The following is a 20,703-nucleotide window of genomic DNA, read 5'->3' as shown; positions in this document are numbered from 1 at the left end:
TTGGCTGGGCATGCTGGCTTATGCCTGTAATCCCAGCACTTTGGGAGGCTGAGGTGGGCAGATTATCTGAGGTTGGGAGTTTGAGACCAGCCTGACCAACATAGAGAAATCACGTCACTACTAAAAATAAAGCAATTACCTGGGAGTGGTGGTGCATGCCTCTAATCTCAACTACTTGGGAGGCTGATGCAGGAGAATTGCCTGAACCTGGGAGGCACAGGTTGCAGTGAACAGAGATCAAGCCATTGCACTCCACCCTGCACAACAAGAGTGAAACTCGATCTCAAAAAAAAAAACAATTAGCTAGACATGGTGGCGGGCCCATGAAATTCCAGCTACTGAGGCAGAATTGCTTGAACCAGGGAGGCAGAGGTTGCAGTGAGCCAAGACCATGCCATTGCACTCCAGCCTGGGTGACAGAGAAAAACTTTGTCTCAAAAAAAAAAAAAAACAAAAAAACACCAAAAAATTGTTTTTAGTTAAAAAGCCTGACCATTTTGTTGGTTGCTGGCCAGGAATTTGGGAAGACCTCAGCCGGGTAGTTCTTGTTTGAAGTCTCTTTTGTGGTTCCAGTTTGATGTTAGCAGGGTCCACAGTCATCTGAAGTCTTGACTGGATGTCCAAGAGGCCTCACTTACTTAATGGTTGGCAGCTCATGCTAGGTGATGGCTGGGAGCTCAGCTCCAGCTGTTGACCAGGGTGCCTTACACATAGACTTGCTAGCACTGTAGTCTTGGTATGGCTAGACTTCTTTCATGGAAGAGAGCTTTCCTCAGAGTTAAAAATCCCAAGTCCCGTTTGTTTCCTTTTATCTTCCTTTCTTTAGTATTAATTCTTCGATGTTGTGTAAGAAATGAGCAACAGTTAAAGTCATTCTTACAATCATTTCATGTGAAGAGTTCTCATCCTATGTGAATTCCCTGATATAGTGTAATAGTTGAACGATGGCTGTAAGCTTTTCCATATTCATTATTTGTACTTGACCAGTAAGATGCAGGCCATGGGTAAACACTGTATTCCTCCCCATGCTCCAATTTCAACACACTCACAGGACTTTTTTCTAGTTGGAATTCTCTGATGTTGAATAAGGAAAATGTTGGATGGTTTTCCTTCTCTGGTAGACTTTTTGCTTTCAAATAAGGCATTAGCTGTGGCTAACAGCAATCTCACATTTATTACATTTGTCTGGAAGATTTGGGCTCTGGCTGAAAGCCTTTCTACATATATTATATTCACATTCCCAGTTTTCACAATAACATTGATAGATTTTTTTCCTCTAGCATGAATTCTCTGGTTTGAACCAGCACATGTTGATAAAACATGCTGCTTCCCTTCAGTGTGATCTCATGTGGTGAAAGTTCTGAATTGTCTGGCAGTATCTGACTGAATACACATATGTTCTAAGACCCAGCGATTCCATTCCTAAGTATATATACAAGAGAAATGCATGTATGTACACCAAGACAAATATGTTCTCAGAAGCATTATTTATTATGACCCTAAGCTGTAAACAATGTAGAAGTCCATCAACAGTAGAATGGATAAATTGTGATATAATCATATAATAGAACTCTATACTCAATAAACTTCTGTTACATGCACTAATGATCAGACTCAGGGACATGATGAATGTAATAAGCTGTATATGAAAGAATACATGATACATAATGATTTATAATATGTAAAATCTAATTTATAATGTTAGAAGTCAGAATCATGGTCAACTGTGAGGCAGTAACAACTAATTTTTATTTTGTATTTGCAATGAGAAATACAGCTCATGCCTTCTTCTTTTAAAGAATGTCTACTCACTGTATAGTCCATGGACCACAGTCAGTTGGCCAACTATTTATTACTGCTTAACAGAAAGATATGTATTGAAATGGAAAATGTGATTTTAAATGTTTATAACACCTTGACAGAGGAAGTTTTTGTCTGCTGAAGCTAGTAATAAAAAATTTGGACTTTTAAATGATTTCTGTCATGTAATTTGTCTAATAATATGTGTGTGTTTTACAGGCTGGCAAACAGTAGGATACCATGTGGTATCCTAGTACCTTAAACGGTTGGATATTATTACAATCGCAAGCAACATCATGTACAGGGTTTACTATGACTTAAAATTTTTTTTTATAAAAAAAGTCACATTACTTACTGAATTCCCATGGTTTCTACCTTGTGAGTTTTCTGATGGACAATTAAGTTTGACTTACAACTGAAGAACTTCCCACACTGTTTACATTCATATGGTTTCTCTCCTGTGTGAGTTTTCTGATGGCGAATGAGGTTTGACTTCCTACTAAAGGCTTTCCCACACTGAGGACAGCCATTGGATTTCTCTCCTGTATGTATTCTGTGATGAACAGTGAGGATTGCCTTCTGGCGGAAAGACTTCCCACATTCATTACAAATATACGGTTTCTCCCCTGTGTGAATTCTCTGGTGGAGAGTGAGGGTTGTCTTTTGGCAGAAGGACTTCCCACATTCATTGCAAATATAGGGTTTCTCTCCGGTGTGAGTTCTCTGATGCACAGTGAGGGTTGTTTTCTGGATAAATGCCTTCCCACACTCATTACACTGATACGGTTTCTCTCCTGTGTGAGTTCTCTGGTGATCAATGAGGTATGACTTCTTCCTAAAGGCACTTCCACACTGAGGACATTCATAGGCTTTCTCTCCCGTATGTGTTTTGTGATGTCTAGTGAGGGTGGCCTTTTGGCGGAAGGACTTCCCACAATCAATACAAATAAAGGGTTTCCCCTCTATGTGTGTTTTCTCATGAAGGGTGAGGGCTGTCTTCTGACGGAAGGCCTTTCCACACTGATTGCAAACATAAGGTTTTTCACCTGTGTGAATTCGCTGATGTTCAATGAGGTATGACTTCCTTCTAAAGCTATTCCCACAGTAAGGACATTGAAAGGGTTTCTCCTCTGTTTGAGGTCTCTGAGGCATAATAAAAACAGACTTTCTGCAGAGGAATTTCCCATATTTGTTGCAGACAGAGGGCTTCTTTTCCATAAGATTACTTGGATAGACACTGAGACTTGACTTTTCCATGAAGGCAATTCCATCTTTGTTGTATTCAAAGGTTCTTTCTCCTATGCGAGCTCTAGTATGTGTAAATAGCATTCCCTTCATCAGGAAGGATTTTTCACATTCATTATGGTCAAATGGTTGCTCTGGAGTTTGAACCTTCTGATGCTGAATAAGCTCCTGTTTACCACTGAGAACTCTTTCTGTTTGTTTATGGAGATTCACTGCAGGATGAATTTTCTCATGCTTAGTATTGTGAAGTGATTTCTCCCATCCAATACTCTCACCAAACTTCTCTTTTATGGGGCTTATATTTCTAATGACTAGTTCTGAAATATTTTTCAAAACTTTTCCGTCAGGTTTATATTCACATAGTGTTGTTTTTGAAATATGGTTCTTGCCTAGAGTAAGTGTTTTACCATAAATATTACTTCTCTCCTTAATTAGTTTTTTGTGGTTAATAAGTATGAGGGATCTAGAATGCCTGTCTTGGTATTCTTTGAACTTCACTAAGACATCTTCAGTTTTCCCATCTTCTTCTAGAAAAGAATACAATTAACACTGTAAGTCTGCACGTAAATGCTATGGATTGGGTGTACACACAGACAAACTATGGTGGGACTAGCTCACTACTGTGATCTACAAAAAGGCCAGAATAAATTCCTTCTTGGTAGGGAAAATGTATAAACATAAATACACTTCTTGCTACACTATAAAAATGAAGAAAAACTGGCAGAAGCAAAAAACACTCGTATCTTTGGCATGTTATAAATATAAGCTGCACTGAGAAGGTGTAAGAAACAAGGATGAGTGAGCAGAAGAGAGAGAATGATAAAAGAGGGATTGTCCTTGGCATGAAGGATTCAGAGCTGCTGAAGTAAGCCTACCAAGGATACTGAACAGTAGGCAAGATGACAAAAAAATTATTTATGAAGAGATGAAAAGCTACACATTTATCCCCTCACACCTAAATAAGTGCTATGAGTGCTTCCAATTCTTTCTTCTTCACTTCCATTTTGCCTATGCACGGTAAATGAACTTTTCCAGCTCCTTTCCTAGTGTTTACAGAAACATTAGTCTATAGTCTAGGCCCTAACTGTCCATATAACCGTAATTTATTTTCGCTTGAAAGCAGAGAATCTAGAAAACATATTCCCATGAGGAATTATAAAATACACTAAAAGACAAAATATATTTCCAACATGAATATAATCACTGGTGTGTGTGTGTGTGTGTGTGTGTGTGTGTGTGTGTGTGTATTTGAATTTTTTTTTTTTTTTTTTGAGACAGGGTCTTGCTCTGTCCTCCAGGCTGGAATACAGTGATGTGATCCCGGCTCACTGTAGCCTTGACCTCCTGGGCTCAAGCAATCCTCCCACCTCAGCCTCCCAAGTATCTGGGGCCACAGGTGTGTGCCACCACGCCCAGCTAATTTTTATATTTTTTTGTAGAGTTGAGGTTTTCCTATGTGGCCCAGGCTGATCTCAAACTCCCAGCCTCAAGTGATCTTCCAAAAATTCTGGGATTATAGGTGTGAGCCACAGTGCCCGGGCACTGTAGTATTCTGATTGCTGTTACCATCAATCTATTCTGCCAGAGATGGTCAATAATGAAATTCTCCTCACCATCAATTCTAACTTCGTTCTTTCAATTTGCCGAATTACTTTTTTCAGCTTTAGGGAAGAATAGGCTTGAGTTTTCCTCCCAATACAGTCACATACCTTAATTCTGCTTCCCTATTGCAGCTGTAAAGGACTGGATTATTCAATGTATGTGCAGAGCATTAATCTTTACTATTTAAAAAAATAAATTCTTGTATATCTTACTATTGTTGCCTTACTACGACGCGTACTTGGGAGGGCAATTTAAAGATGGATTCAACTCATCTATGATTTACATTTTTATTTATAATAGTCCCATACTGGGAACAGCCCAAATATCCATGAAAAGATTAACAGGTAAAACTGTGTCATGTATTATACAATAGAATACTACCTCACAATAAGAAGAAACAATGCTGATACACAATGACAACAGGAATGAATCTCAAATATTTTGCAGACTATAAGCTTTATGAAACAGAGTACACATACACTTCCACTTATGTGCAGTTCTAGGCCATGTAAAACTAATCTGTACTGCTAATTGAAGTTACATTGTCTCCCTAAGAACTTCAAACACCTCCAAGTATATGCTGCTATCCAATTTTTCTTAAAGCTTTCACATATTCTGTCTTTCCTTTTCATTTATTTCTTTTCTTTTTTCTTTCTTCCTTTTCTTTCTTTCTTATATGCTGCTATCCAATTTCTCTTAAAGCTTCCATACTTCTCTCTCTCTTTCTTATATGCTACTATCCATTTTTTCTTAAAGCTTTCAGTCTTTCTTTTTTTTCTTTCTTATATGCTACCAGTCAATTTTTCTTAAAGCTTTCACATAGTTCTTTCTCTCTTTCTCTCCTTCCTTTCTTCTTCCTTCCAATCCTGGCTCACTGCAACCTCCATCTCCAAGGTTCAAGTGATTCTCATGTCTCAGTCTCCTGAGTAGCTGGGACTAAAGGTGTGTGCCACCACATCTGGCTTTTTTTTTTTTTTTTTTTTTTTTTACATTTTTTTTAGTAGAGATGGGGTTTCACTGTGTCGGCCTGGCTGGTTTTGAACTCCTGACCTCAGGTGATCCACCCACTGTTGGCTTCCCAAAATGCTGAGATTACAGAAGTGAGCTTCTGCTCCCAGCTAAGGTTTCACACAGTTTTTCTGCCTCTCAGTATCCCATCTGTTTGAAATTGTAATATAATTATGGTCTGGAACATTCACTTCAAAATATTTTCCAACAGCCTGGAATTTTAACATGGTCATTCTATGTCAAGTCCACAATTTGATAATATAATATTGCTTTCTTAACTAAAACTCATATTTTTATAGGTCAATATATTATTGACAATATTCTCTAAAATATTCTGAGTATACATTTACACACCATTATCTGAGGTTAGGGGATACAATATTGGCAGGTACACCTAGAAAGAACTTAGTAGTAAATGATTTCTAAATGGATGAGAAAGATATTTTCCCTGCATGATACGACAATCAAAAAGATAACTGCTGAATACCTGGCCTCCATTACAAGCTGCAGTAAGGAAAGACAAAAGAGAGGATCTTATTTTGAGGAAACAATTAACCAAATGGAGAAAGAAATGTCATATAAAACAATGTTGAATTAGGTATCAAATTACTAGATCACATCAGAGGACGTGTTTGCTCACATGTTATAGACATTAAGTAGAATGGGAATGCATAAAAAAGAAATAGACATAGTCTATACAGTAATCAAGGTATTTCATGGAGGAAATGAAACACAATCTTTTAGCTAAATGACATATAATATTGTGTGGTAAAGAATTTAACCTTGCCAAACACAATGTCTAAACTTTAACTTCAGTTTCAGTGTGGTAATCTTTAAGCCCTTTGAATGTCATCATGGCTAACAGGAGTTTATTTGTTTGCCAGGGAGTCTTTGGCTGGCCAAACAGTAACAATGTGATTTAGGGTAGGAACTTTGAGTCATGCAGCAAGCATTAGCTCAGCTTCTTACGGCACTGGAAACTGAGCTCAGCCATGTGGGCAATCAGGCCTAGTTGGCAGAGCCCCAATAAAAACTCTGGACACTGAGGCTGGGCTGAACTTCCCTGGTTGGCAGTACTCTGTATGCAACCTTATACAGTGTTGCCAGGATTGCTTCCCTGACTCCACAGAGAGAGGGCTCCTAGAAACTGCATGTTTGGTGCTTTCCCGGACTCCACCTATGTTCTTCTTCCCTTGACTGATTTTAATCTTTTCCTGTAACAAACTGTAATTGTGAGCATAATAGCTTTCACTGAGTTCCATGGGGCTTTTCAGTAAATTATTGAACCTAGCTGGGCATGGTGGCTCACGCCTGTAATCCTAGCACTTTGGGAGGCTGAGGTGGGTGGATCACTTGAGGTCAGGAGTTCAAGACTAGTCTGGCCAACATGGTGAAACCCCATCTTTAATAAAAATACAAAAATCAGCAGGGTGTGGTGGCACATGCCTATAATCCAAGCTACTTGGGATGCTAAGGCACAAGAATAGCTTGAATCTAGGAGGTGGAGGTTGAATGACACTCTGTCTCAAAAAAAACAAAACTATCTAATCTAAGGGCAGTCTTGGGGATCCCCAAACTTACAGCTGGTGTCAGAAGTAAGGGTGGTCTTGTATGGACTACCGTACCCTCCAATTTCATAGCTGGCTAACTTTGCAAGTATATATATGGAAGTCTATCTGAAAGTCATTCATATAAAACAAGGAAATACATTTGAGAATTCATCAGATTATTGTAGCTTGCAGGACTTTTATAAAGTCAAGAGCTCAGAGTGAAGAAAATGCTTTAAGGACACATCAGAAAGATACCAATGAGAGGCCTAATGAAACAAGATTAATTTAGTCAACAAATATTTACTGTCCTAGACAAGGTACAAAAGGGGGATAAAAGCAAACAAGATGTGAAAATGTACTCAGGGAAATAGGATGAGAATGAGTTAGTATTTTTCACCCAAATCCAGGTGGGCAGATATCAAGAATGATGCTCAGCACTATGATATGAAACACAAAAGTTTATTGGAAAGAAATCGCGATCCTGAAATTATCACTTTGATTCCAGGCATATGGATTTTGGAACCTGGTGGTAGGTCTCATGGTGAAAATGGGATGTGAGACTCAGGCAGAAAACAAGTATAAGGCATTGCCCAGGGAAAGAAAGAGAAGAAAGTGAAAACTATGAGAAAGAAAGATATTAAACAATAATTTTTATTTTTCTGATAGGTTTAAGAATGCTCTCTTTTATAAATAGAGGACTATAGGCCGGGCGCGGTGGCTCACGCCTGTAATCCCAGTACTTTGGGAGGCCGAGGCGGGTGGATCACGAGGTCAAGAGATCGAGACCATCCTGGTCAACATGGTGAAACCCCGTCTTTACTAAAAATACAAAAATCAGCTGGGCGTGGTGGCGCATGCCTGTAATCCCAGCTACTCAGGAAGCTGGGGCAGGAGAATTGCCTGAACCCAGGAGGCGGAGGTTGCGGTGAGCCGAGATCACGCCATTGCACTCCAGCCTGGGTAACAAGAGCGAAACTCCGTCTCAAAATAAATAAATAAATAAATAGAGGACTATAACAAAAGGATGAAGACAGAAGACTGAAATGCTAAAGAGAAGAAAAGAAGTAATATCTCAGTGGGGCACGGTGGCTCATGCCTGTAATCCCACCACTTTGGGAGGCCGAGGCGGGTGGATCACCTGAGGTCAGGAGCTTAGACCAGCCTGGACAACATGGTAAGACCCCATCTCTACTAAAAATACAAAAAGTAGGCCGGGCGCGGTGGCTCAAGCCTGTAATCCCAGCACTTTGGGAGGCCGAGGCGGGTGGATCATGAGGTCAAGAGATCGAGACCATCCTGGTCAACATGGTGAAACCCCATCTCTACTAAAAATACAAAAAATTAGCTGGGCATGGTGGTGCGTGCCTGTAATTCCAGCTACTCAGGAGGCTGAGGCAGGAGAATTGCTTGAACCCAGGAGGCGGAGGTTGCGGTGAGCCGAGATCGCGCCATTGCACTCCAGCCTGGGTAACATGAGTGAAACTCCGTCTCAAAAAAAAAAAAAAAAAACACAAATTAGCCAGGCATGTTAGCACACGCCTACAGTCTCAGCTACTCAGGAGGCTGAGGCAGGGAACTGGGGAGGTAGAGGTTGCAGTAAGCTGAGATCGCACCACTGCATCCCAGCCTGGGAGACAAAGTGAGACCCTGACACACACATACACACAGAACAATATCATCTAAACCACCATTTCCCAAGGTGTGATTCATGAATTTTTAGTACTTGAGTCCCTTTACTTGGGTAAAGGAGAGTATATGCAGGGTAAAATGATTTTTCATTAATAACAATACTTCATTTGTCTTTTTTTTTCTGTGTTTGTATTTGCACAAATGGGGCAAAAGCAATGGTAGGTGTTTCGTTTATACTCATGGATTTTAATTTATGGTGGTGACTCAGTGACACCAGAGCAGCTAGTGCCATTAAAAGAACATTTTTATGATGTACCTTTCCTGAGGGGAGGGGGAATGCCAGTCTACACATGAGCCACATGGGGAAGCAACAGGTTTGGTCAAGAAGCAGAAAGGAGCACAGGGAAAGCTTAGGCCAGAACCTTCATGGGGGTTTCTGGGGGAAAGGAAAGGCAGGGCAGAGAAAACAGCTTAGGACTGGCTCGTTTGACTCGTGTTGGCAGGCTGTGGGTTCCTGGGGCAGCCTCTGACCCTGGGTGATTTAGGGCAGAGAAAATATTGGCCTGGGGTATGAGAGCTGGATAAAGGAGGTGGATGGGGTATGAACTTGAGATTGGTTGGTTTTTATATGAAAGGTAAACTCACTGACAAGCTATTCACTGTCTCTAGGAATTAGCTAACTGTGGGAGGGGCAGTCTCTCTCCAGGTAGCAAAACTCCTTAAAAATGTCAAGACATTGTAAAATATGAAAAATAAAAAAATACAATTAATACAGTGGATAACATGCTGGTACATTAGCATAAATCAAAGTACTGGCACCAAATCTATAATAATAATTACTGCATTTCTAATTGCCGCATACTCAGAAAAAGTTTCATTTCAGAATGTTCTTGATAGAGCAGAAAAAAATCATTAATTGTATTAAATTTTCATCTTTGAATATACATCTTTTCAATATTCTGTGACGATTAAAGAAGTATGCATAAGCTGGGTGAGGTGGTTCTTGCCTATAATCCCAGAACTTTGGGAGGCTGAGGAAGGAGGATTGCTTGAAGCCAGGAGTTCAGACTAGCCTGGGTAAAACCTGTCTACAAAAAAAAAAAAAGAAAAAAAAAAAAAAAAAAAAGGGGGGTACAGTGCCATGTGCCTGTAGTCTTAGCTACTCAGGAGGCTGAGGCAGGAGGATCACTTGAGCCCAACAGTTTGAAGTTGTAGTGAGCTGTGATTGCACCATTATACTCCAGCCTGGGTCAGAGTGAGACCCCAACTCACATACTTAACAACAACAAAATAAAATGAAGTATGCATAAAGTACTTCGTTAAAATAGAGATCATAAGATTGATGGAGTAGATTCTTTATGCCAGTGATACCAAATTACAAATAAGACCTCAGACCATGGCAGGCAAAGGCTAAATCATACATCCCTATACTTAAGCAACAAATTATGTTCTAACTGCCACAGGGCTTTTCTTTATCTCTAGCAGCTGAACAAGCACTGGCCTGGAGATTAGCAGACTCCCAGAAGCTGACTGACACCTTCTAAAACCCATAACTACAGCTTTAATTGGACAAGGGACTGGTTTCAGTAACTTTCTCCTGATAAATAACCATTGACCACAGACTGGTTCTGGATGCTTTACGGAGATTGTGCAAAAAGTGCCTTTGTGCCCCAGGTTTTATGTTGTTTGTTTTGTTTTCTGAGACAAAATCTCGCTCTGTCACCAGGCTGGAGTGCAGTTGGTGCCATCTCAGCTCACTGCAAACTCCGCCTCCCAGGTTCAAGGAATTCTCCTGCCTCAGCCTTCTGAGTAGCTGGGATTACAGGTGCCTGTCACCAACGCCCGGCTAATTTTGTACTTTTAGTAGAGACGGAGTTTTACAATGTTGGCCAGGCTGGTCTCAAACTCCTGACCTCAGGTGATCTGCCCACCTCAGCCTTCCAAAGTGCTGGGATTACAGGCATGAGCCACTGCGCCCAGCTTTACTTTTTGACATACACAGCGTAATTTTTATTTTTTTTGAGATGGAGTCTCACTCTGTCGCCCAGGCTGGAATGCAATGGTGTGATCTTGATTCTGTCCAACATCTGCCTTCCAGGTTCAAGCAATTCTCCCGCCTCAGCCTCCTGAGTAGGTGGGATTACAGGTGCCCACCACTATGCTTAGCTAATTTTTGTGGGTTTTTTGTTACCGTTTTTTTTTTTTTTTTTTTTTTTGAGATGGAGTCTCGTTCTATCACCCAGAAGCTGGAGTGCAGTGGCATAATCTCAGCTCACTGAAACCTCTGCCTCCCAGGTTCAAGCGATTTTCCTGCCTCAGTCTTCCAAGTAGCTGGAATTACAGGCACTCGCCACCATGCCAGGCTAATTTTCTGTATTTTCTTTGAGCATTACATGGGTGCTCAAAAAGTTTTGTGTTTTGGAGCATTTCCTGTTTGGAGTTTGGGAGGCTCAATCTTATTTCAATATAAACCACATATTTTAATAGATTGCAGAATCAGATTTGAAAATCAGCTACCTTCCATTGATCCAGACATTAAATAAATTTCAGTCATGTAAAACAATGCCACTTTTCTATTTTTTCTTTTAGGGAACAGTTACCTTTTTTAAAAATATGACTTTATGTAAACATATAATGGAATTATTGTTTCTTATATTGTAGTTTTAAAATGAGTTAATTAGTGAATATTTTAAAATTTTCTTTTAATTTCTAATAGTGTAACCAAGTATTCCCAGCCTCAAATGTATTTTAAAACTTTCCTTTTTTGCTTTCAACCTTGAGTCACTTTGAAACTGTTTCTCACTTTCTCACCAGGCACTTCCACCTTAACAGTGTTTACTTATCTAATTATGTGCTTGCTTAGAGATTCCAGGGGCCAATTTTGAAACAAGCTAGGCAGAGAGACCCAGCTGCAGAATCCTCCCACTTAAGGAGGTTTATGAATAGCCCATCACTGTCAGGCCAAAGTCAGTATGATGCAAACTGAACCTCCAGAAGAGCGATTACTCAAGATAACCATCGGAACAAGACACAAAGGCCTGCGCCCTCCTGCACCTCCCCACGTATTTCCTCATGTTTTTCCTTCACAACCCCCTTCACTCAGCCCAAAATACAGAGATTGCTTCTTTGAGGCAAAAGGCTTTCCAACTCCCATCTGCTAGCATTTAATCAATCAAGTTGTTTCCTTTCACCACTCCTCACTTCTCATGTTTTTGGCCTCTGGAGCAGTGAGCAGCTGGACTTGAGCCAGTTACAATACCATACACATGTGTACAAAGTTCTTTTAAGTCCTTAATAACTTTAAGATTGTAAATATGTCCTGAGACTAGAAAGTTTGAGAACTGCTGGTCTGGACATCTAGATTGATTGACTGATTGATTTATGGAAACAGAATCTTTCTTGTCACTCAGGCTAGAGTGAGGTGGCACGATCTAGACTCACTGCAACCTCTAACTCCCAGGTTCTAGCAACTCATGTATCTCAGCCTCCTGAGTACCTGGCATTAGAGCCATGTGCCACCACACCCAGCTAATTTTTGCATTTTTAGTAGAGATAGGGTTTTGTCATGTTGGTCAGGCTGGTCTGGAACTCCTGGGCTCAAGTGATCTCCCGCCTCAGCCTCCCAAAGTGCTGAGATTACAGATGTGACCCACTGTGCCCAGCTGACATCTAGATTTTGGTAATGACAAAGATGTTTCTATCAAAACAATCCTCCAGCTGATAAAAGCAAAAAACAAAACAAAACAAAAACAAAAACAAAAACAAACAAACAAACAAAAAAACGCACTTATTTGAAGGCACTAAAGAATGACCAAAAGTAGCCAGAAGCTGAAGTGGATGCAATCTCTGAAAGAAAGAAACGACACTGCGTAAGAGCTACATTTAGCCAGGTATACGTTCTCAGTAGTTCAGGGAGTACAAACGGGGTGGATCTCCAAGAGAAAGCACAGTCATCTGTATTGGGGAATCAGAGGCTGGAGCTCAGAGCAACTGTAAATTGAAGACAAAATCTGGGAATAGAGAAGTCAAAAAAGCAGAGCCCCAAAGTTGGCATAAGCCACCCTCAAAGCCTTGGTTAACTATGTTGATGCAGGGCAAGACTGTAAGGAGCCTAAAGGTGAAAGAAAGCTAGAGCTCTGAAGGAACTAAGCAAAGATTTCAGCGGCGGCTTAGCTGTGAAAAAGATATAGGTGAAAGGGAGGAAGGCAGCAAATTACACTGCCATGTGTGTACCTATGCAACAATCTTGCATGTTCTTTACATGTAACCCAAAACCTAAAATGCAATTAAAAAAAAAAAAAGAGTTTACAATTCCAGTGCTGTGCCAACAGGAACCTTATTAAAACTTTGGTCCAATATAGGCAAACTGGAAATGTGATATTAAAAGAGAGTACACTTCAACATGGATTCATGAAGACCAATATGGGGCAATCCTTTTCTAATATTTTAAAATGCACTGGAAATTTTAAAGCAGGGTGGAAAAACAGGCAAACAAAACAAAAGACCAAAAAACCCTGGTCCAGGCTGCACGTGGTGGCTCATGCCTGTAATCCCAGCACTTCGGGAGGCCAAGCCAGGCAGATCAGGAGGTCAGAAAATCGAGACCATCCTGGCTAACATGGTGAAACCCCGTCTCTATAAAAAACAAACAAAAAACCCTGGTCCATTCAGCTTTGTCCTGGGCTAGATGAAAACAAAACAAACAAAACAAAGCCACTTTGGTCTTTCCATCGAGACTCCAGAAGGGCCACATTTTAGGAGTAAAGACTGTATCCCAGGACTCAGGACAACACCATAAAACCTCAACCAACGAGGCTCAGTCCTTGGGCATGTCTTCCAAAGGGCCCAGTTTCAGCAGGAACTCTGTCAAGTCGGTTTAGCTGGAATCCCCTACTCTCAATATCTGATCTCTCGCCTCACCAAACCCTCCACGTGATATCTGATCACCATGACCTGCTTTCAAGTAGGAATCCTGGTAGGTCAGCTGAGCAAGATTACCCTATCCACTCAGTAATTTCTCATCACTGACCCTCTCCCCCAACTATAAATTTTCTCTTCCTTACCGTATTCACAGGTGAGCCAATAATCTCCCCGCTACTTCAAAACCCCATTGTAGCAGTCCCTGAGATCTGCCTCACAAGTGTCAGGATAATGTTTTTCTTTAGTATTTATAGTAACACAGCTTGTAGGGACAGATTCATTATTGGACCCCTGGACATCTTACCCAGTACGCCAAGTGCACATCTTTCGAGCCTTGGTCTTCACTCCTGACTGACTGGGAACACATTGGTGAGTCGCACTCCTGATCCGTTGCTCTGGACAAACTCCCATTGAAGCAGGTACAACATTTTGATTCCTTAGATTCTGAGCATACTCTAGAGGCTGGGTTAGAATCCTAGGTTCCTCTGTTTAACTGAAGTTGGGTTAGAGGCCCAGGCTTCTTTAAAAGGTAACTGCTGGGCTACAAGTCTTTCTTCCTGGGTCTTTCTTTTGAGTGGGAATTCACTTCCTGACTCTCAGGGCTAGAAAATTCCTGACTTTGCGAGGCCTCTCTCTGATCCTGTTTCTCCCATAGGAACTTCTCAGTTGATTAATGATGTATGTTCCCCTGCTGGTATCTGTGCTGTCAACTTCCTCCACTTCCTTTCTTCTTGTCATCACTTTACTAACGATTATCTAAACTGCCTCCTGTAAGACCTCTCCTTTCTCATTGCTCTACTCCTCCTTCCTCCTCTCACTACCTCTGATCGTCCCTTCAGTTCCCTTGAATACTTTGACAGGTGGCCCTTCAGAACTCCTCCATCCCTCTGTCCACCCTGACAGAACGTTCCCTTCCCACTCTAGCCCCCGTAGTCACTTAAACTTTAGGTGCCCTGTCCCACATTGGGAGCACTCAAAGGACTCAGTGATGCCCAAAAGCAACTACCTGTGGCTGAGAAGGAAAAAAGGGCTAACTGGAAACAAAGTGGATATTTTTATTGACTTAGCCAAGCTTTGGAGACATCCAGATAGCTTAGTCATTTACCTAAAATTTAGTCCACAGTGGCCGGGCACAGTGGCTCATGCTTATAATCCCAGCACTTTGGGAGACCAAGGTGGGTGGATCGCCTAAGGTCAGGAGTTCAAGACCAGCCTGCCAACATGGTGAAACCCCATCTCTACTAAAAATACAAAATATTAGCCAGGCATGGTGGTGGGTGCCTATAATCCCAGCTACTTGGGAGACTGAGAGAGGAGAATCGCTTGAACCCAGGTGGTGGAGGTTGCAGTGAGCCAAGGTTGCACCACTGAACTCCAGCTTGGGCAACAAGAGCAAAACTCCATCTAAAAAGAAAAAAGAAAGAAAAATTTAGTCCACTGCTTCCATACGATTACATAACAGGAAAAATGAAAATCTGAAAATCTCCTCCACAAATACTGGCTAAAAAGCATTAGCCTGGCTGGGCGCGGTGGCTCACGCCTGTAATCCCAGCACTTTGGGAGGCCGAGGCGGGTGGATCACGAGGTCAAGAGATTGAGACCATCCTGGTGAACACGGTGAAACCCCGTCTCTACTAAAACTACAAAAAATTAGCTGGGCATGGTGGCGTGTGCCTGTAGTCCCAGCTACTCAGGAGGCTGAGGCAGGAGAATTGCCTGAACCCAGGAGGCGGAGGTTACAGTGAGCCGAGATCGCGCCATTGCACTCCAGCCTGTGTAACAAGAGTGAAACTCCGTCTCAAAAAAAAAAAAAAAAGCATTAGCCCACATATTGAACAGCTAACCTTAACTTGTTCCATGTATCAGAAACACAATTCAGGTAAAAATATACAGTGGAGCAAAGATGAGAGTATAATACTATTTTACTGATTCCTGGCTAACATTTTAGAATGAAAGTTATAAGATCTCTATTTGGGTCTGTTGGCCTGTGTATGTCTATATATGTATGCTATGTATATGTGATATTTTCTTACCTCGAGATGGTATTGATTTATTTAAAAATTTTAGTTCTTTAGAGACAAGGTCTCACTCTTGCCCAGGTTGGAATGCAGTAGTACATAGCTCACTGTGGCCTTGAACTCCTGGGCTTAAGTGATTCTCTTGCCTCAGCTGCTTGAATAGCTGGGTCTACAGGTACACATCATTGCACTGGGATACATTTTTGTCAGAGACTGGGTCTTGCTATGTTGCCTGGGCTGGCCTCACACTGCTGGCCTCAAGCGATCCTCCTGCCTCAGCCTCCTGAGTAGCTGGAATTACAGGTGTGAGCCACAGCACTTGGCCAAATTAATTTACAAACCCCTTAAAGGAGTTTATGCAAATCGTTTGAAGGGAAAAAAGAGTGTTTATATAAATGAAATGTTCCTAACACCCCCAGAAATATAGGAACTAACCAAAAGGCCTTTCGAGTTCATGTGACTTGGGATTAAAATTTTGATAACTAAGATGAATTTAATATTGTTGGTTTAAGAAAAAGAGGTGCATCTCTCAGCACACATTTTTAGTCTACTTGGCTATACTAGTCAAGTAAGTTACCATTATATTTAACACTATAAAAACTATAAATTCAACTTAAGAAAAATGCACAAATAAACATATAGTAAAAATGGTTGTCTGATATGCACTATTTTATATACATTAAACACAGCAGGAAAACAAAACAAACATATGGGCCGGGCGCGGTGGCTGAAGCCTGTAATCCCAGCACTTTGGGAGGCCGAGGCGGGTGGATCACGAGGTCAAGAGATCGAGACCATCCTGGTCAACATGGTGAAACCCCGTCTCTACCAAAAATACAAAAAAATTAGCTGGGCATGGTGGTGCGTGCCTGTAATCCCAGCTACTCAGGAGGCTGAGGCAGGAGAATTGCCTGAACCCAGGAGGCGGAGGTTGCGGTGAGCCGAGATCGCACCATTGCACTCCAGCCTGGGTAACATGAGTGAAACTCCGTCTCCAACTCAAAAATAAAAAAAATATGTATTTAACTTTTCTGGTTTTCTTGATTTGCTTTTAATTGCCTTTTACTTGCATGTGCTGTAAAAATAATTAAAAAGGAAATAACTTGAGATGATGGCTAGTTTTGTTCAATGCATGATGAAATTTTCATGAACAATCCAAACATAATAAATACTATATGTGTAGGTTAATATAAGTGGAATAAGAGTTTTATAAATAAGCTTTTCCACAGTTGTTTTATAATATCTGCCTAAAAAACTGTTTCCAAAATCTTCTTGGTAACTTGTAACCTAACAGTCATGCTAAGTTAATAATCACTTACAGTTTCTAAGTAAGATAAACTACTGAAACACTCATTATCAAATATAAGTTTAAATTTACATACTTTTGGATCTTTAATTTTATACAGAATAGAAAGACTAAATATATTTGGATCTGTTAAACACTGAAATATTGTACATGAGGAATCATATATCTATAGAGTTGTGAGATGATGTATTCATAACATTTGCTAATCTGTTACAGAATGCTAGTATGGAGCAGACAATTCATAACTATCTACTTTTTAGTTTACTCTCTTAAAAGGTTACTAATGGTTAAAATTATAATCACTATATCTAATTAAAACTACTAGAAATAGGCAGGGGCAGTGGCTCACACCTGTAATCCCAGCAGTTTGGGAGGCTGAGGCTGATCACCTGAGGTCAGGAGTTTGAGACCAGCCTGGCCAATATGGTGAAACCCCATCTCTTCTAAATATATATATATATGTGTGTGTATGTATGTATGTGTGTGCGTGTGTGTGTGTGTGTGTGTGTGTGTGTGTGTGTATACATATAAATTAGCTTGGCGTGGTGGTGCACACCTGTAATTCCAACTATTCTTCAGGAGGCTAAGGCATGAGACTTGCTTGAACCTGAGAGTTACAGGTTGCAATGAGCTGAGATCATGCCACTGTACTCCAGCCTGGGTGACAGAGCAAGACTCTGTCTGGAAGAAAAAAGAAAGAAAAAAAAGTGCTCACTGCAACCTTCAACTCCAGAGTTCAAGCAGTACTCCTGCCTCAGCCTCCTCAGTAGCTCTAACTGACTTCCAGACATATTATAAAGTTACAATAATCAAAGACCAAGAGGTATTGTCAATGTGACTTAAAATATGTCCAAGGAAACAACAGATTGTCCAAAAATAGACTGACATAAATGTGATCAATTTTCTCTATGATCCTCAGAGTAATCTGGTCAACAAATAACAATGGAACAAATGGATAACCATATAGAAGAACAGATTCTCGAATTCTACCCCATATCATCAACAAAACTTAACACGAAGTGGACCACAGAACTAATCATAAAAGCAAAATATACACAGAAAATACAGAGAACTATCCTCATCATACCTAGAAAAGAGAACTATCCTCACTATATCTAGAAAAGACAAATATTTGTTTGAGAGATCAAATAATTAATTATAAAAGAAACAATGATTCTCTGGACTTCTGTTCCAGTTATATTAAAAACTTCTGTTCGTCAAAAGACACCATTAAAATGAATATGCAAGCCATAAACTAGGAAAAAAATTTGTAATACAAACATTGAACAAAAGATTTCTATCCAGAATATGAAAGAATTCCTAATACTCAAGGAAAAATAAATAATACCTAAATAAAGAATGGATAAAACACTGGAACAGGGCTGAGCACAGTGGCTCACACCTGTAATCCCAGCACTTTGGGAGGCCAAGGCAGGCGATTGCAAGGTCAGCCTGGTCAATGTGGTGAAACCTCGTCTCTACAAAAATACAGAAACATTAGCCAGGTATGTTGGCACATGCCTGTAATCCCAGCTACTCAGGAGGCTGAGGCAGGAGAATTGCTTGAACCTGGGAGGTGGAGGTTGCAGTAAGCCGAGATTGCGCCACTGCACTCCAGCCTGGGTGATAGAGTGAGGCTCCATCTCAAAACAAATAAACAAACAAACAAATAACAACAACATGAAAACACTTGAACAGGTGCCTCTGATATAAAAAGCACTTGAGAAAGTCTTCAACATTATTAGCCATAAGATAAATCTAAATTAAAACTGCAAAGATATACAACCAGAATGGCCAAAATGACCAGAATGGGCAAAATGAACATAAAATGTAGAAAACAATGTGGGGCAAACAAAATTCTCATACAGTGCTGATGAAAGTCTAAAGTGGTACAGTAGTTTTAGCTACTAAACTACTAAACTAAAATGGTAGTTTCTAAAAGAGTCATATGAATCAGCAATATCACTGCTAAGTATTTACTGAAGAAAAATAAACATGTCCACAAAAATATTTTGACAAGAATGATTATAGCAGCTTTGTTCATAATAGCTCTAAACTAGAAACATCCCAAATGTCTTTCAACAGGAGATGCATAAACTGGTATATTCATATAATGGAAAACTATTCCACAGTTAACAAACTACTTATGCATGCAGAAAAATGTCTAAATCTCTCAGACATGAAGCTGAGTGAAAGAAAGCAGACATGGAAAAGGTTTACAATAGACAAAATGAATCTACGTTGGTAGACATCACAACTGTGATTGTCCTAATGGGAGAGACTGACTTGGAAGAGGCCTGATGGAACTTAATGGGTTAATGAAATTGTCTTTTATCTTGATTGGAGTGTGAGAAACATGGGTTTATACTTCTGTCAGAACTCAAAGAACTTTACACTTTAGATCTGTATGTACATTATACCCACAAAACATGGACTAGATTCTTGGTAAGGTAATAGCAGCCAGTATTTCCATAAACACAGGCAAACGAGGAAAAGATTTGCATGGGGAGAGATATTCATACCTAAAATTTACATTTTAGAGGCATAAAGGTCAGCCAAGTATAGGCACTTTACAGATTTCAGGTCTTTAAAAATAGATCACTAATATGATGGCTACTATAAAAAATATAGAAAATAACAAGTGCTGGTGAAGAAACTGCAACAATGAGGCAGCTGCTATATAAACAGTATGGTGATTCCTTAAATATTAATAACGGAATTGCCATATTATCCAGCAATTCCACTTCTGAGAATATACCCAAAAGAACTGAAACCAGGGAGTAAAACTGATATTTGTACACCCACATTCATAGCAGCGTTAGTCACAATAGCCAAAACATGAAAGAAACCCGACTGACCGCTGATGGATGAATGAATCAGCAAAATGTGGTATATACATACAACAGAATATTAATCAGCATTAAAAAGGAAGGAAGTGGATGAACCTGGAGGACATTATGTTAAGTAAAATAAGGCTGTCACAAAAAGGATAAATACTATATGATTCCACTTATAAGAGGTACCTAGAGTAGTCAAATTTACAGAGACAGAAAGTGCAATGGTGGTTGGCAGGGCTAGGGAGCAGGGGTAAAGGGAAGATATTTTTAATGGGTACAGAGCTTCCATTCTGCAAGATGAAGAGCTCTGGAGATGGATGATGGTGATGGTTACACAACAATGTGAATGTACTTAATGCCACTGAACTATATGCTTAAAAAGTTTAAGATAGTATATTTGATGTTATATTTATTTTATCCACAATAACAAAAATAGATCCCTAAAAACATTCAAAGGCTTGAACTACTTGAAATTTAATGTTCACTAGACTTCATTTATAGACTCACCTAGGTAGCTGTAACTTGGAAAAATTCTCTGTGTCCACAGCTCCTCTCCTTGTTCCAACTTGCGGATCATATCAGGCTTAGTCATGTGAAACCCTGGTGATGAAAAGTGAGACTTGGTCTAAAGCTGTTTGACTTTTAAACTTTTGAAGATAAAGATACAGCTTCAAGGTAGTAGATGAGGTATACATTAATGTCTTACTAAAGTTAATACCTTACACTACACAAGTGATGATATAATTATATTTTCTTTTCTTTCCTTTTTTTTTTTTTGAGATGGAGTT

General features: G+C 40.1%; 1 protein-coding gene across 14 annotated transcripts in view; it reads right to left on the bottom strand.

The window, feature by feature from the left end:
* Positions 1 to 1,151: 1,151 nt before the first annotated feature.
* ZNF382 (zinc finger protein 382) overlaps positions 1,152 to 20,703 on the bottom strand; it is a 27,002-nt gene continuing 7,450 nt past the window's right edge. For 13 of the 14 annotated variants that reach the window (XM_032249388.1, XM_032249398.1, XM_032249387.1 and 10 more), the window contains 2 exons: positions 20,423 to 20,515; positions 1,471 to 3,572 (listed from right to left, as the gene is read on the bottom strand). In XM_032249388.1, the coding sequence (XP_032105279.1) occupies positions 2,152 to 3,572; positions 20,423 to 20,515 (1,514 nt within the window). In that variant the 3' untranslated portion in view covers positions 1,471 to 2,151. Of the gene's footprint in view, positions 3,573 to 20,422; positions 20,516 to 20,703 lie in introns of all 14 variants that reach the window. The other variant, XM_032249392.1, reaches the window with a different exon arrangement.

This window comes from Sapajus apella, unplaced genomic scaffold (assembly GCF_009761245.1).
Source record: "Sapajus apella isolate SASKATOON/1434 unplaced genomic scaffold, GSC_monkey_1.0 scaffold68, whole genome shotgun sequence".
NCBI lineage: Eukaryota > Metazoa > Chordata > Mammalia > Primates > Cebidae > Sapajus > Sapajus apella.
The sequence above is the reverse complement of the archived record's forward strand: the minus strand, read 5'-3'. Positions and strand labels throughout refer to the sequence as shown.